Source organism: Myotis brandtii, unplaced genomic scaffold (genome assembly GCF_000412655.1).
Source record: "Myotis brandtii unplaced genomic scaffold, ASM41265v1 scaffold1013, whole genome shotgun sequence".
NCBI lineage: Eukaryota > Metazoa > Chordata > Mammalia > Chiroptera > Vespertilionidae > Myotis > Myotis brandtii.
Window position 1 is genome coordinate 181,912 of NW_005353379.1, and position 14,470 is coordinate 196,381.

At 49.8% G+C, this 14,470-nt stretch overlaps 1 protein-coding gene across 1 annotated transcript; it reads right to left on the bottom strand.

The window, feature by feature from the left end:
- Window positions 1-5,583: 5,583 nt before the first annotated feature.
- Window positions 5,584-10,666, bottom strand: LOC102238925 (alpha-1-antitrypsin-like). Its single transcript, XM_014535340.1, is given in 5 exon segments — window positions 5,584-5,852; window positions 7,347-7,393; window positions 7,396-7,484; window positions 8,248-8,518; window positions 9,953-10,666. Coding segments are annotated over 5 exon segments (1,191 nt in total). The 5' UTR covers window positions 10,551-10,666; the 3' UTR covers window positions 5,584-5,666.
- Between the last annotated feature and the right edge of the window lie 3,804 nt (window positions 10,667-14,470).

Genomic DNA, 14,470 nt, shown 5'->3' on the forward strand with positions numbered 1-14,470 from the left:
GGGGGTCCTGCTGGGGTGCCTGGCCAGCCTGGGTGAGGGGCTGAGGGCCGTTTTCAGACTAGCCACACCCCCTTCAGGGTGGGGGTCCCCGCTGGAGTGCCTGGCCAGCCTGGGTGAGGGGCTGAGGGCTCTTGGCAGGCTGGCCACAGCTCCTTCAGGGTGGGGATCCTGCTGGGGTGCCTGGCCAGTCTGGGTGAGGGGTTGATGGCTGTTTGCAGGCTGGCTACAGCCCCCAGACACCCAAGCTCCCAGTGGAGGCTGGCTGGAAGCAGGTATCTGGGGTTTATTTATCTTCTATAATTGAAAATTTGTTGCCTTGAGCGGAGGCCAGAGCCAGCCAGGGCAAGGAAGCTTGGCTTTCTCCATCGCTGGGGCAACAAAGCCTCCTGCTTGCTCCAGCTCCATGGCTGCTGGCTGCCATCTTGGTTGGGTTAATTTGCATATAGTCGCTCTGATTGGCTGGTGGGCGTGGCTTGGGGCGTAGCAAAGGTATGGTCAATTTGCATGTTTCTCTTTTATTAGATTAGATACTAGAGGCCTGGTGCACAAAATTCATGCACCGGTGGGGTCCCTAGGCCTGGCCGGTGATCAGGGCCTATTGGGGGCCATCTTACCCAGTCCTGTTGGGTGGAGCTGCTGGGTCTGCCGGCCGGGGCCTGGGGGCCTGCCAGCTGCCATATAGGGCCTGCTGGATGGGGCTGGAGGGACAGGGGGAGGGACTGCAGGAGGTTTGCTGGCCAGGGGGAGGGACTGGGAGAGGTTGGCTGGCTGTGGGAGGTTGGCTGTGGGAGTGCACTGACCACCAGGGGGCAGTTTTTGCATTGAGCATCTGCCCCCTGGTGGTCAGTGCACATCATAGCCAGCAGTTGAGCGGCCTTAGCATATTATTAGCATATTATGCTTTGATTGGCTGAACAGACAACTGGACGACTGGACACTTAGCATATTAGGCTTTTATTATATAGGATACTTTGCCAATATTTTCTCCCATTCCACAGGTTGCCTTTTCACTTTGTTGATTGTGCTCTTGGATGCATAAATGTTCTGAAATTTGATATAGTCTGTGTGTTTTAACTTTGTAATGTGTGCTTCTGGCGACAGATACAAGAAATCACTGCTACATCAATGTTATGAAACTTTCCCCTATGCCAGCGGTTCTCAACCTGTGGGTCATGTCCCCTTTGGCGGTCAAATGACCCTTTCACAGGGGTCACCTAAGACCATCCTGCATATCAGATATTTACATTATGATTCATAACAGTAGCAACATTACAGTTATGAAATAGCAACGAAAATAATTTTATGGTTGGGTCACAACATGAGGAACTGTATTTAAAGGGCCAGAAGGTTGAGAACCACTGCCCTATGCTTTCTTCTACAAGCTTTATAGTTTTAACACTGACATTTAGATTTTTTATTTATTTTGAGCTATTTTTTGTATATGATGTAAGGTAGGGATCAAACTTTATTCTCTTGTGGATGTAGTTTTCTCAGCACCCACTTGTTGAGAAGACTGTTTTATCCCCATTAGCACCTCTAAAATCACTTGACCATATATATGAGGGTTTATATCTGCTCTCTCTATTTTATTCCTGTGGTTTCTATGTTTGTTGCTAAGCCAAGACCACAGTGTTTTGATAGCTGTAGCTTTGAAATCAGGAAATATGCAATCTCTCACTTTGTTCCTTTTCAAGATTGTTTTGACTGTTCAGGTCCCAGGAGATTCCATGTGAATTTTAGGATGGAATTTTCCTATTTCTATACTAGATGCTTGTGGGATTTTGATAGAGATTGCATTAAATCTATAGATTGATTGGGTACTATTGACATCTTAACAATGTTGTTTTCAAGTCTCTGAACATGGAATGTCTTTCCACTTGTTAATATATTATTTAATTTCTTTAGCAATGTTTTGTAGTTTTCAGTATACAAATTTTTCACCTCCTTGGTGAAAGTTTATTCCTACATATTTTATTCTTTTTGATGCTATTGTATATAGATTTATTTTTAAAGTTCCTTTATGGATTGTTTGTTGTTAGTATATGAAATGCAACTGATTTTTGCCTATTGATTTTGTCTCTTGAATCTTTGCTGACTCTGTTTATTAGTTCTAACAGTGTATATGTATAATCTTTAGAGTTTTATACATGTAAATCATGTTGTCTGTGAACAAAGAGAATTTTACTTCTTTCTAATTTGGATGCTTTTAATTGTTTTTTCTTGCCTAATTGCAGTGGCTAAAAGTTCTATTACGACACTAACTAGAAGAGGCCAAAGCAGGCATCCTTGTCTTGTTTTATTGACTCTAGAAGAAAAACTGCCTTTCATCACTGAGTATGATATCAGTAGTGGTTTTTTATATATGGTCTTTATTATGTTGAGGTAGTTACCTTCTATTCCTAGTTTTTTGAGTGTTTTTTATCATGAAAGGATGTTGAATTTTGTCAAATATTTTTCTGTATCAAATGAGATAATCATGTGTTTTCTCCTTCATTCTGTTAATGTGATATATTGTGGTGATTGATTTTCATATGTTAAACCATCCTTACTTTGTCCAATAACAAATCCCACTTGATGGTGGTGTGTAATCCTTACAATGTGCTGTTGAATTATATTTTCTAGAATTTTGTTGAGGATTTTTGCATCAGAATTCATCAGAAATGTTGGTTTATAGTGGTTTTGTTTTTTCTTATAGTGTCTTTGTCTGGCTTTGGTATCAGAGTAATGCTGATTTCAAAAAATGAGTTAGGAAGGATTATTTCCTCTTCATTTTTAGGAAAAGTTTGATGATAACATGTGTTAATTACATTTTAAATACTTGTTAGAATTCAACAGTGAAGCATGAGGTCCTAGGATTTTCTTTGTTGGGAGGTTTTTGATTATTGATTCAATTTCCATTACTAGTTATACAATTTCTATTTCTTTATGAGCAATTCTTGGTGGACTGTCTGTTTCTAGAAATTTATCTGTTGTATCTAGTTATCCAATTTATTGGCATACAATTTTTTCATAGTATTCTCTTATAATCCTTTTTATTTGTGCAAAATCACTTGTAATGTCTTCTTCATTTCTGATTTTAGTTATTTGAGCGTTCACTCTTTTTTTCTTAGTCAGACTTTCTAAAGGTTTGCCAATTTTGTTGATCATTTCAAAGAGGTGTGCATGTATATGTGTGTGCACCAGCACAGCAGACTCAAAGCTCTTTACCTGGTAACTGTGGGGCACCATCTACTGGTCGAACCTACTTGCTCAGCCTCATCTTAGACTCCTCGCCTTGATTTTTTTATTTTTTAAAAAAATATATTTTATTGATTTTTTACAGAGAGGAAGGGAGAGGGATAGAGAGTTAGAAACATCAATGAGAGAGAAACATCAGAGAAACATCGATCAGCTGCCTCCCGCACACTCCCCACTGGGGATGTGCCTGCAACCAACGTACATGCCCTTGACCTGGACCCCTGAGTCCGCAGGCAGACACTCTATCCACTGAGCCAAACCGGTTAGGGCAGTTTTGTTGATTTTTGAAAAAAGGTCTTTTTTGATTATCTTTGCTTTAGTCCCGTGGTTCTCAACCTTCTGGCCCTTTAAATACAGTTCCTCATGTTGTGACCCAACCATAAAATTATTTTCGTTGCTACTTCATAACTGTGATGTTGCTACTGTTATGAATTGTAATGTAAATATCTGATATGCAGGATGGTCTTAGGTGACCCCTGTGAAAGGGTCGTTCGACCGCCAAAGGGGTTGCGACCCACAGGTTGAGAACCTGCTCTAGTCTTTATTATGTTCTTTCTTTTGTTAGCTTTGAGTTTAGCTATTTTCCCCTAGTTCTTTATGGTGTGAAGCTAGGTTGGTGATTTGAGATATTTCTTTTTTTAAATGTAAATGCTTAGAGCTATAAATTTTCTTAGTATTGCTTTTATTGCATCCGTAAGTTTTGGTAAGTAGTGTTTTCATTTTTACTTGTCTCAAGATATTTTAAAATTTCTCTTGTGATATCTTCTTTGACCAAGAGGATTTTCCAGGTTTTCTTTTGCAACTGATTTCTAGCTTCATTTTAATGTGATTGTACAAGCTACTTTGTATGATTCCAATCTTTTTTTTTAAATACATTTTTATTTATTTCAGAGAGGAAGGGATAGGGAGAGAGAGATAGAAACATCAATGATGAGAGAGCATCATTGATCGCTGCCTCCTACACACCCCCTACTGGGGATTGAGCCCACAATCTGGGCATGTGCCCTGACCAGGAATCCAACTGTGACCTCCTGGTTCATATGTCAACTCTCAAACACTGAGCCATGCCAGCTAGGCTGTATGATTTTAGTCTTTTAAAATGTATTAAAATTTGCTTTATGACCTAACATATGTTCTATTCTGGAGAATTCTCCCTTTGCACTTTAGAAAAATGTTTATTCTGCTCTTGTGAGTGCAGTATTCTGGTATGTCTGTTAGTATAGTTGCTCTGTAGAGGTGTTCAACTCTTCTGTTTCCTTTTTTATCTTCTGCCTGGTTTTTCTATTGATTATTTAATGTGGGGTGTTGCTTCTCCTACTATATTGTGTTCTTGTTTCTCCCATTACTTCTGTCAGTATTTGCTTCATATATTTAGGAGCTCTGATGTTTGGTGCATATCTTATGTAATAAAAGGCTAATATGCAAATTGACTGAATGGCTGAACGACTGGTCGCTGTGATGCGCACTGATCACCAGGGGGCAGACGCTCAACTCAGAAGCTGCCCCGGAGCGCTGCTCAGCCAGAAGCTGGTAAGCACAGTGGCTATGGCGGGAGCCTCTCCTGCCTCCAGGGCAGCGCTAAGGATGCCCGACTGCGGGGAGCGAGCCTAAACCGTCAGTTGGACATCCCCTGAGGGATCCCGGACTGTGAAAGGGTGCAGGCCGAGCCGAAGCCACTGCCCGTCCCCCCCTCCCCCTGCCCCCTAGTGCACAAATTTTGTGCACCGGGCCTCTAGTGTATTTATATTTGTTATACCTTCTTGGTGAATCAAATTGTATTTTTTTGGCCAGACATTTTGCATTTATAAAGTCAAATATGATAATCCTTCCTTTTATGGGTTTGGCTTTATTTTAGGCACTTCAATATCAAGGAATAAATTAACCAGTGCTTTCTTCTGAAGCATGTGTATTTTTATATTTTAACATTTGCTCTACCCAGAGGTCCAAACACCATTATTTAATGTGACTTGAGCCTTTAATATTCTGAAATAGTTGGGTCCCCTAAATAAGTGCAGACCCCTAAACTCTCTCCCTGTTGTGTGGTCTGCCTGGCTTAGCCTTGCCTCACTGTTGCCCTCTTTTCCTACCACTCTTCTACCAAAGTCTAAGTAGTTAATTAGGTGTCCCCACCCATCTCCAGTCATTGCTGGTTGTCTATATATATATTAAGTAAATTATGGTTTCAGCCAAAACTTTATGCTTGCCAACCACAATGCCAGGCCAGTGTAAATACTTAATCAATATTAAATGGATACAAAGATGCTGTGACCTGGATTCCACACACATCCTGGGGATGTGAAAGGAGACTCAGAGACTCAGGGATTTGCATGTCACACTCAAGCTCGGGCCAGTTTATCCATTCTTTAATATCACCAAGGGAGGGAGCTTGGCTTGGGAGTGAAGGGCTGAACCCAGAGAGGCAGTTACTTTTACATGGGATTTACCATCTTTCCCATGAAGAGAGGCATGTTGGCATTTTCATCCATGATGATGACTAAGAAGGGCCTGTTGAACTTGATGGTCAGATGCTTAAACCTGTGACGCTCTTCCGAAGGCATGGCACCAGAATGGTCATGCCCACTCTCATCGATGGTCAGCACAGCCTTGTGCAGCGCCTGGAAGGGAGAGAGCAGAGGCATGCTGGGGCAGAGGCAGCCTGCGCCGTCCTTTACCCAGGCCTTGGAGCAAGGCCAGATATGGGGGAAGCTGTGCTGGGGGCTCAAGGAAGGGTCTGTGCAGAGGCCCAGTGGGGACCTGGACCTTTATAGCATTTCCTTGATTGAAAAGCAAAACAATGACAAACAAGCAGAATTGCCAGCTGGGTGTCTGCCATTGGAGCATTTTATTAAAGAACCACTGGACTCACAACTTGAATCATCATGGTGTGGTGGGAAGAACATGAAATGGGGTTCCAATCCATTTCCCCCCACCAGTTAGCTAGCTAACTAACTAACTAACTAACTAACTGTGCCAACTCAAGGAGATGAATACTCTTCTTGAATCCTCGCTTTCCTAAGTGGGAAAATCAGAGCTACATGATATGACCTCCTAGGGCCACTAAGTGCTTTATGTGAGAACCCCAGCCAGCGTAGGTGCTCCATAAATGTGTGCCTGTGTTAGAGGTGTGCATGTATGTGTGTGTGCCTGTGTTAGAGGTGTGCATGTATATGTGTGTGCCTGTGTTAGAGGTGTGCATGTATATGTGTGTGCACCAGCACAACAGAGTCAAAGCTCTTCACCTGGTAACTGTGGGGCACCATCCACTGGTCGAACCTACCTGCTCAGCCTCAGACCATACTCCTCTCCTTTACCGTTCCTTCCCCAGGAGCTGCTCCCTTCCCTGCACCATACTCAGTCCTCTCTTATCACCTGCCTTGTCCTTCCATCCAGGCCTCCCTTGCAGGGGACACCAGGTCCCCCCACCCCTGCAGGGGACACCAGGCCTCTCCACTTCTCAAGGCCTTTGCGACTCCACCTGCGCACCCTCACGCCTCCGGACCAACATTCTCATCTTCCCTGCAAGCAGCCCCACCTCAGGAGGTAGAAACTGGACTTGGACTTTCTGTCCCTGGGCGTGTCTCTTGTTTCTCGTGTCCGATTGTAAGGTCCTTGGGGACCGGGGCAGAGGTGGGGACCCTCCTAGTGTCCAGTCCACAGTCAGGCACTCAGTTTGTAGCCAGTACTGAGCCCAAGTTGTTTCTTTCAATTCTCCTGATAAGTGGCATCTTTAGCCCAAATCACTCATTAACTTGGACTCCCTGATTCATCAATAGCTCCAATGTCACAGGAAGGGAGGAGGGGGCAAAATTCCTTTGAAATCCCTGACCCTCGGTCTGACTTTGTAAATATGGGTCCATCGAGGCCCAAAGAGGAGAAGACCCTGACCAGAGATGAGACAGAGGGTCAGTGACATCGCCTCAGAGGACGTCCCTAAAGGGCCAGGACAGGAGGCCACCCCTACCTCGGGCGCCTGAGCACGTCCCAGTCTTGGTGAGTCCAATGGCCTTCCCCAGAGACCTCAGTCTGCGGGGTGTTTGTGCCCCTTCGTCCCCTCCCCTGGGCTGCAGCCCGCACACATTCTGCCCTGTGGACACCAGGGACAGGCTCACCTTGGACAGCTTCAGGGGAACTCCCTCGCTGATCCCCGAGAGCTCATGAAGACCTTGGTGATGCCGCCTTCACCCAGGATGGTTTCCAGATCGTAGGTTCCAGAAATGGACAGTTTGGGCATACTCAGAGTGGCAGACCTGTCAAGATGGTTAGAAAAGAAAGGAATTTCACAACATGGAAAGTTTTTCTTTTCTGGTCATTTCTCCCACTTGGCCCCTGCCTCTCTACCCACAGGCGGATGGCGGTCATTATTGGTTTGTTGTATTTTTAGGTGCTCTACCCTGTCAGAGAATGTCAGAATGATGTGGGTCCTCTTATCCTGAAAGCCTCTTAAATGCCACCTCCTCTGAGAAGCCCTCCGGGCAGACGTGCAGTGTCCTTGGGAAGCACTTTGCACACTGCCCTGCAGGGTTTGGTCACCCCCCACCGGGCCTTCGGGGCTGCAATCCCAAGGGAATGTGGGGCATGGTTTCAGGTGTTGAGTGACATTTGCCCAGTGAGTGGGGCTGATTGCTCAGCTCTTGTTTCCCATGGGGACAGGTTGTGGCCCTGAGGAGGTCTGACATGATTCTAGCCAGGAACTTTCTATCCTTTCACTCCACACTCAGCCTTCTCCAGGAAGCGCACCGCTTCCTCTCCTAGTGAGTGAGGTGCTGCTCTCCCCGCGCCAGGCACTGACATGGGGAAGGGGCCGTGTCCCAGCTGGAAATCCCCCAGGACAGGGCTCTGCCTCCTCAGCTGCCGGCACTGTCCCTCTTACAGAGCCCGGCCGGTGCTACCTAAACTGATGCTGGCCTCTGTCTGGAAGCACAGAGTCATGCACGAGGTGGGTCCCCCTCCCCTGGCCCAATGGCCAGGCCCGACGTGGCGGCTACCGGTCAGCCCTGGGCTGGGAATCACCGTATGTCGATGTTTTTGAAGATCCTGGCCAGGTGCTTCTGGCAGACCTTGGCCTCCAGGTACTGCATCTTCCCCTCGTCGGGCAGGATCAGGAAGGCGGGCATTTGGCCCCTGTAGTGCTGTAGCAGCACCCAGGAGGAGAGCGCCTTGTCGTGCAGCAGGTCAAACCTGCCCAAACGGTGGGTCATGGGCACCCTTATCGTGGTCTTCTTGTCCACGTGGAAGTCTTCTGCTACAAAGCCCTCAGCCTCGAATTTAACCTTCCACTGGCCTGGAGAGAGGTGAAGGTGCAGGTCAGCCAGGAGAGGGAAGGGTTAGGTACCTGTGGCAGAACACAGGAGCCCGGTGTGAGAGGGCTCTCTCTGAGCCTCAGTTTCCCCGTCTGTCAAATGGAGCTGAAAGGAACCTCAGCTCACTGACAGGACTTCAGTGGGGAGAAAGCCAGACTGGAGAAGGGTCCATGTTGTCTATATTGTAGAGGCTCAGGGGTACCAGCCTGGCTGGGCAGAGTAAGCATTTGAACTTGTATTTCATGCCTGTTTACTAGTAATGGAGGGTTGCTTGGAAGGGGCTAAATGAAAATGATTGGCATCAGTCATGCTTGGCAGCTCCTTGCCTGAGTCTCCCTGCCCCTTGAATCGGGCTTCTTAACATTCAGGGAAATCACCCTTGTTCTTACTCTAATGGCCTTTCCTGGACCAACATGTGAGACGCGGAGGCCTGGGCATCCCCTCTGCTATTCCAAGAGACCATCACCATCCTGCCAGGTGAGAGCACACAGGAGTCTCAGGGACCCCTGAGCCCCTTCCTCATTGGATGGAAGGTGGAGACTGGGGCTGGACAGGGGACAGGACCCGCCTGGAGACCCACAGCTCAGCTGGGGCCCAGGATGTGCTGACTCCGGGCTCGGCGCTCTCCAGGGCATTTTCTGCCCCAGGTCAAGGAGCCCACAGAGAGAAGGAAGCAGCCCCTGACCTTGACTCTCACCACCCTGCCCCAGGCTGTTTCCAGGGACTGTTCCAACAGCCTCAGAATGTGCTCTGGGACACACAGGTCTCTGGCATTTTCTTCACTCCGAGGGAGGAAGGCAGGCTGAGAGTCAAGTTCAGTTGAGCACCCACATTGTGAGCCTGTAGTCCCATGTTCTTTGTAACATGCTACTCCTCACAGAAACCTGGCAGCAAGGGATTATTAGGTTCATGTTCCAGGTAGGAAACTAGAACCTCAGAGAGGTCAGAGACTTGCCGAGAGCCAGACACTGACGGTGGTGGGGGCAGGATTTGAACCCCGTCTTTCTGACTCTAGAGCTGCCACTCCTCCCACGACACTAGAGTGGTCCAGGAGACCTTCTTCATTTGCAAGGTCTGCTAAAGTGTGTTTGCCTGGCTCTGTGTTGTGTGTGTGTGTGGGGCACACTGCATATTGTACCTCTGTCCCTGGTGGGGATTTACGAGGCATGTGGAACAGGCACAAAGGCTCTGACACGTCCTGTAGGGAAGATGATGCTCTGACTGCTGACCCATCGCTCGCTGACCTTATTGATCAGGGGGCGTTTCTCGTGCTTGTGTGGGGAGAACGGAATCCCCCTGCCCAGATGCATAGTCACATGGCATCCTGCACCGCCCAGGAAAGCTTAGGAACTGATGTTTGAGAATGTTTTTGGATATTTCTATGCGAACCAGCTCAGGCTGGTGGTAAAACCTACCTTGAAAGAAGATGTAATTCGCCAGAGCAAGAGTTGTGTCTTTGTCAAGCTCTTGGACCAGATCTACAATTTTTTCTTGGCTTTTCATCTCTATGTAATCATTGACCTGTGTATTGGCCTTGGTGTCTCTGAAGTTGATGGAGAAGACATCTGTGTGGTACAGCTTCCCGACATCTTCCAAAAACTTATCCACCAGCTTCACACTCTCATTGACAAACAAGATGTTGGCAGTGATCAGCTGCAACTGTCTGTCTGGCTCAGTGAGGGTGTGGAGGAGATGCTGTAAGCCTGTGTGGATGTCAGCCTCAGGTACCTTCTTCAAATTGAAATGTAATCCCTCCAGGATCTGGGTGTGAGTGTCGCCCTTGGCCCCCAGGGAGAGCATGGCAAAGGCTGTAGCGATGCTCACTGGGGAGAAGAAGATGTTGGTAGAGTTGGACTGATGGGCCACCTGACGGTACAGGCTGAAGGCGAAGTTGGCCAGTTCCGGTGTGATCTTGTGGACAGCGACTCCATGGAGACTATCAGCCAGGGAGGCAGGGGCCAGGCAGCACAGGCCTGCCAGCAGGAGGAGGCCCCACGTGACGGAGGATGGCATTGTCCTGCGAGGGAGAGAAGGGGCATCACGCCCAAGTCAGGCCACACAGTGAGTCCCCCTGGCCCCTGATTCACACCATGTAAAGCAACCAGAGTTTATTCAGCATCTACCTCGTGCAGCCCTGTGCCAGTGATGAGTTCTGCATCCTCATCGGAATGACTCAGAACAATAGCTAAGACTTGCACAGTGTTCCCAGGTGCCGAGCTCCTCTCTGAGCACTTCGCTCGCACATCTCCTTGCCCCCTTATAGCAGTCGTAGGATGCAGGTCATAGGCCAATTCTCAATCTCCAGAGGAGGAGACCAAAGTGCCACAGGCTTAAGTCACTTGTCCAAGGTCATAGAGCAAAGAAAGGAGCATGACACAGGGAGTGTGGCTCACGCTCTCTACAGCTACCCTGACATCTGCAGTGACCCTGAGGTGCAAGTACCACAGCTCCTATTTTATCAAAGAGGAAACTGAGGCACAGGACACAGATGCTACATGCACACAGTTACCCAGGAAGCAGCCAGATCTGCCTCAGCGATGACTGGATATGGAGCAGCCCCAAGGCGGCTGCCATGGGACTTAGTTATTTAATGGGCAGAGAGGCTGCTGCCCAGAGAGGGAAAGATCTTGCCCCAGGACACACAGCCAGAACACCCCAGAGCTTTGAGGAATCCCATCCTGCCCGGCATGGCCCAGACCCTCCCTCACACCACACACTTCATCCATCTCCCTTTTCTCGAAAACACTGCAGCTTGCACATGTGGGCCACCTGATCCTGCATGTGCCAGGCCTGGGGGCTGTTGGGAGCCTGGTGCTGTTTGGAGGAAGAGCACCTGTGAGCCCTTCACTGGGAGGCCCTCCTGGACATCCATTGTCGGAAGGAGTGTCTCCTTATCTTCACTTTACAGGATGCCAGAAAGTGAGGCTTGAGAGGGTTGGTGACTTGCTCGCGGCCATGCAACTGGTCAAGCAGAGCCAGGACAGACAGGCCTCTGGCTTCTGGTCCCGCCCTCTGTGCAGGGCGGGGTCACCTGCTAACTCTTCCCAAGCTGGAACCTGGCTGCTTGTAGGGGTCGGGCTTACAAGGAGTCAGTGGCTCAGTGCAGCTCCAGGAACACTGGGGGCAGCGAAGTCCCAGGCCCCGGGCTGTCCTGGGCGGCAGCCTCCCAGAATAACCAGCCCTCAGTGTGACAGCGGAGGGCTCTCCAGACATGGCCAGGGTCTTCTCGGGTGAGAAGTGCCATGTGGAGGTCCCCGGTGGGACAGGAGGGCCTCAGGGCATGAGGCTCCTTGGGAGGCCTCCTCCCTGGTTAGTCATTTCTTATTTCAGGATGGATTTGTGTCACGTGAGTCCCCACTGAGATTGCTCCTGGGGGCCAAGGTGTTCAGTAGACCCGTGAGTTTGGGGCGTTCATTCTTCTTGGGTGGGGACCTTGTCTAGGGATCCCAGGGTTCCGCAGTGGCAGGTTGTGTCGAGGCCTTCAGGAGATGCAGTGAACCTCCTCTCCTGCCCCCCCCCCCCCCCCCACTCCCCCCCCCCCGGGGAGCTTGGGCACCCTTCTTCACTGGGAACTTAATGGCAACATCTCTACAAGGCTAAAGGCAACAGTCTCCGAGTGTCAGGGCTGTTCCCACTAAATAGTCACATGGCCACAGCCCCTTGAAGCCATTCCAAGCTGGCCCCACGGCGAGTCTCAGGTCCCATCCCCCACATGGTCAGCAGTGGACTCACCTGCCCACACGGGCAGGACCCACCCCCACTTCACTGGGAACTTAATGGCAACATCTCTACAAGGCTAAAGGCAACAGTCTCCGAGTGTCAGGGCTGTTCCCACTAAATAGTCACATGGCCACAGCCCCTTGAAGCCATTCCAAGCTGGCCCCACGGCGAGTCTCAGGTCCCATCCCCCACATGGTCAGCAGTGGACTCACCTGCCCACACGGGCAGGACCCACCCCCAGCCCTGGGCTCAGGTGACAGGGCCTCAGATGCTGCTTTCTGCGGTGACACAGGGTGGCTGGGGGGTAGGGGGTGGTGTAAGCGAGTTTCTGTTAGCCTTGGACAGGCCTGGGTTCTGATTTGCCCCTGCCCTTCCCTAGCTGTGGGCCCACATTCTCATCTCTGAGCTTCCCCTTTAAAGTGAGATTGCTGGGAGAAGTGAGTGAAATCAGCCTCGTCATCAGAGCTCACAGCCAGAAAGAGACCGGCGATCCGCTCTGTGGGGGAAGAGGGTCGTGGGTTTTGCAAAGTAAAACCTTTAGGATCCATGAGGGGCCAACCGATATCAAGATGGGCCGTGAACCCAGATAAGAGAGGGGAAGAGGTGAGAGAAGAGGGTTATCTCAAGAGTTAATGAATACCCGTCAGCCTTCCAGAGATCAAGGTCAGCTTGGTAGGGGAGGAGGTCGGGGCCAGGGAGCAGAGGGGAGACCACGGGCCACCCTCCGGAAAGTGGGAAAAGCTCATCAGGCATCTGCTTTCTCCAGTGAGATGGACAGGGCGTGGAATCGAAGGGAAGGTCAAGGTCTCTGTCTCTGACTGAGTTTTAAAGGAACCAGATAAGAAAGAAGACTGAGGTAGAGAAGCTGGGCAATCAACAAACAGCAAGTGCTGGTGAGGATGTGGAGCAAAGGGAGCCCTAGTTCCCTGCTGGTGGGGGTGCAGACTGGTGCAGCCACTGTGGGAAACAGTATGGAACTTCCGTTTGACCCAGCGATCCCACTTCTGGGAATATATCCTAAAAACCCCAAAACTCCAATCAGAAAGAATGTAAGCACCCCTATGTCCATAGCAGCACTATATACAATAGCTAAGATCTGGAAACAGCCCAAGTGCCCATCAGTAGATGAGTGGATAAGAAAGCTGTGGATATCTACACCATGAAATACTATAAAAAAAATTGAAAAAAGAAGCAGGGCAGAGAATGGGGAGGGGGAAGGGGCTTCCAAGGGGATGGGTCCCTACCTTGGCAGGTGGGAGAATCCCAGGTGATGCCACCGAGGCCACAGGGAGGGGATGAAGAGAGAAGTGGCAGAAAGCAGCTGTGCCCACAGCACTGGTCGTCTGAGGGGAGCGAGCCCACAACTGCGGAGCAGGACAGAGAAGGCTCACTGACCCGCTTCCCATCCTGACCCAGCAACTGCAGCCCAACCTGCTGCGCCTCAGTGTCCTCCTCTGTCAGTGGAGGTGACCATCGTGGCACCCCCAGCGCTCACCCTAGTGCAGCTCTGGAGGAGTTTGTGGGAGGGTGACACACTCAGCACGTGGAACTCACCTGCTTTCCAGAGAGCCTCGCCAGGCTGGACTCATCTCACAGGCTGCCCCAGTCTCTCAGGGCTTCACCTACTTATAGGGCATCTGGGGGTGGGGATGTGAAGTTCCATGGCCCAGTAACCGCCGTCCCCCCCACCCCCCCATCGTGCAAGAAATGAGCCTGGGAGCCTTGAGCGCTCAGCCAGCAAGGGCCTGATACTATCGGGGCCTTGCTGTGCCTCCCTGAAGCAGCCTAGTCTAGCGGAGCCAGCATGTGCAGGTCACCTGAGGGTGGGGTGGTGGGGCCCGTGGTCATGTAAGACCAAAGGGCCGTCTTTCTTTGATGCCCACCTCACAGATCTGTGGAGAGGAGTAAATGAGGAAGACATACCCAGAGCCTGGAACTGTGCCTGAGACATGGTTGACCTTCAATAAATGTCAGCGCCTGAAGTCACTGGGCTTGAGGCTGCCAAGGTGCCAGGCCCAGGAAAGCTCACGTCGGGACGTGGAATCGGCCTCCAAAGTGCATTTATCCAGGTGGGAGGGAGATCACAGACACCACCAGGTGCCAAGCCTCAGTGTGACCCTGTGGAAGAATGACACTGGCCACCCTGAAAGCATCAAGGCCTCAAGGGACCTTAATGTTCCTGTTTTGCTAGTTAGAAAACCAAGGCTCCCGGC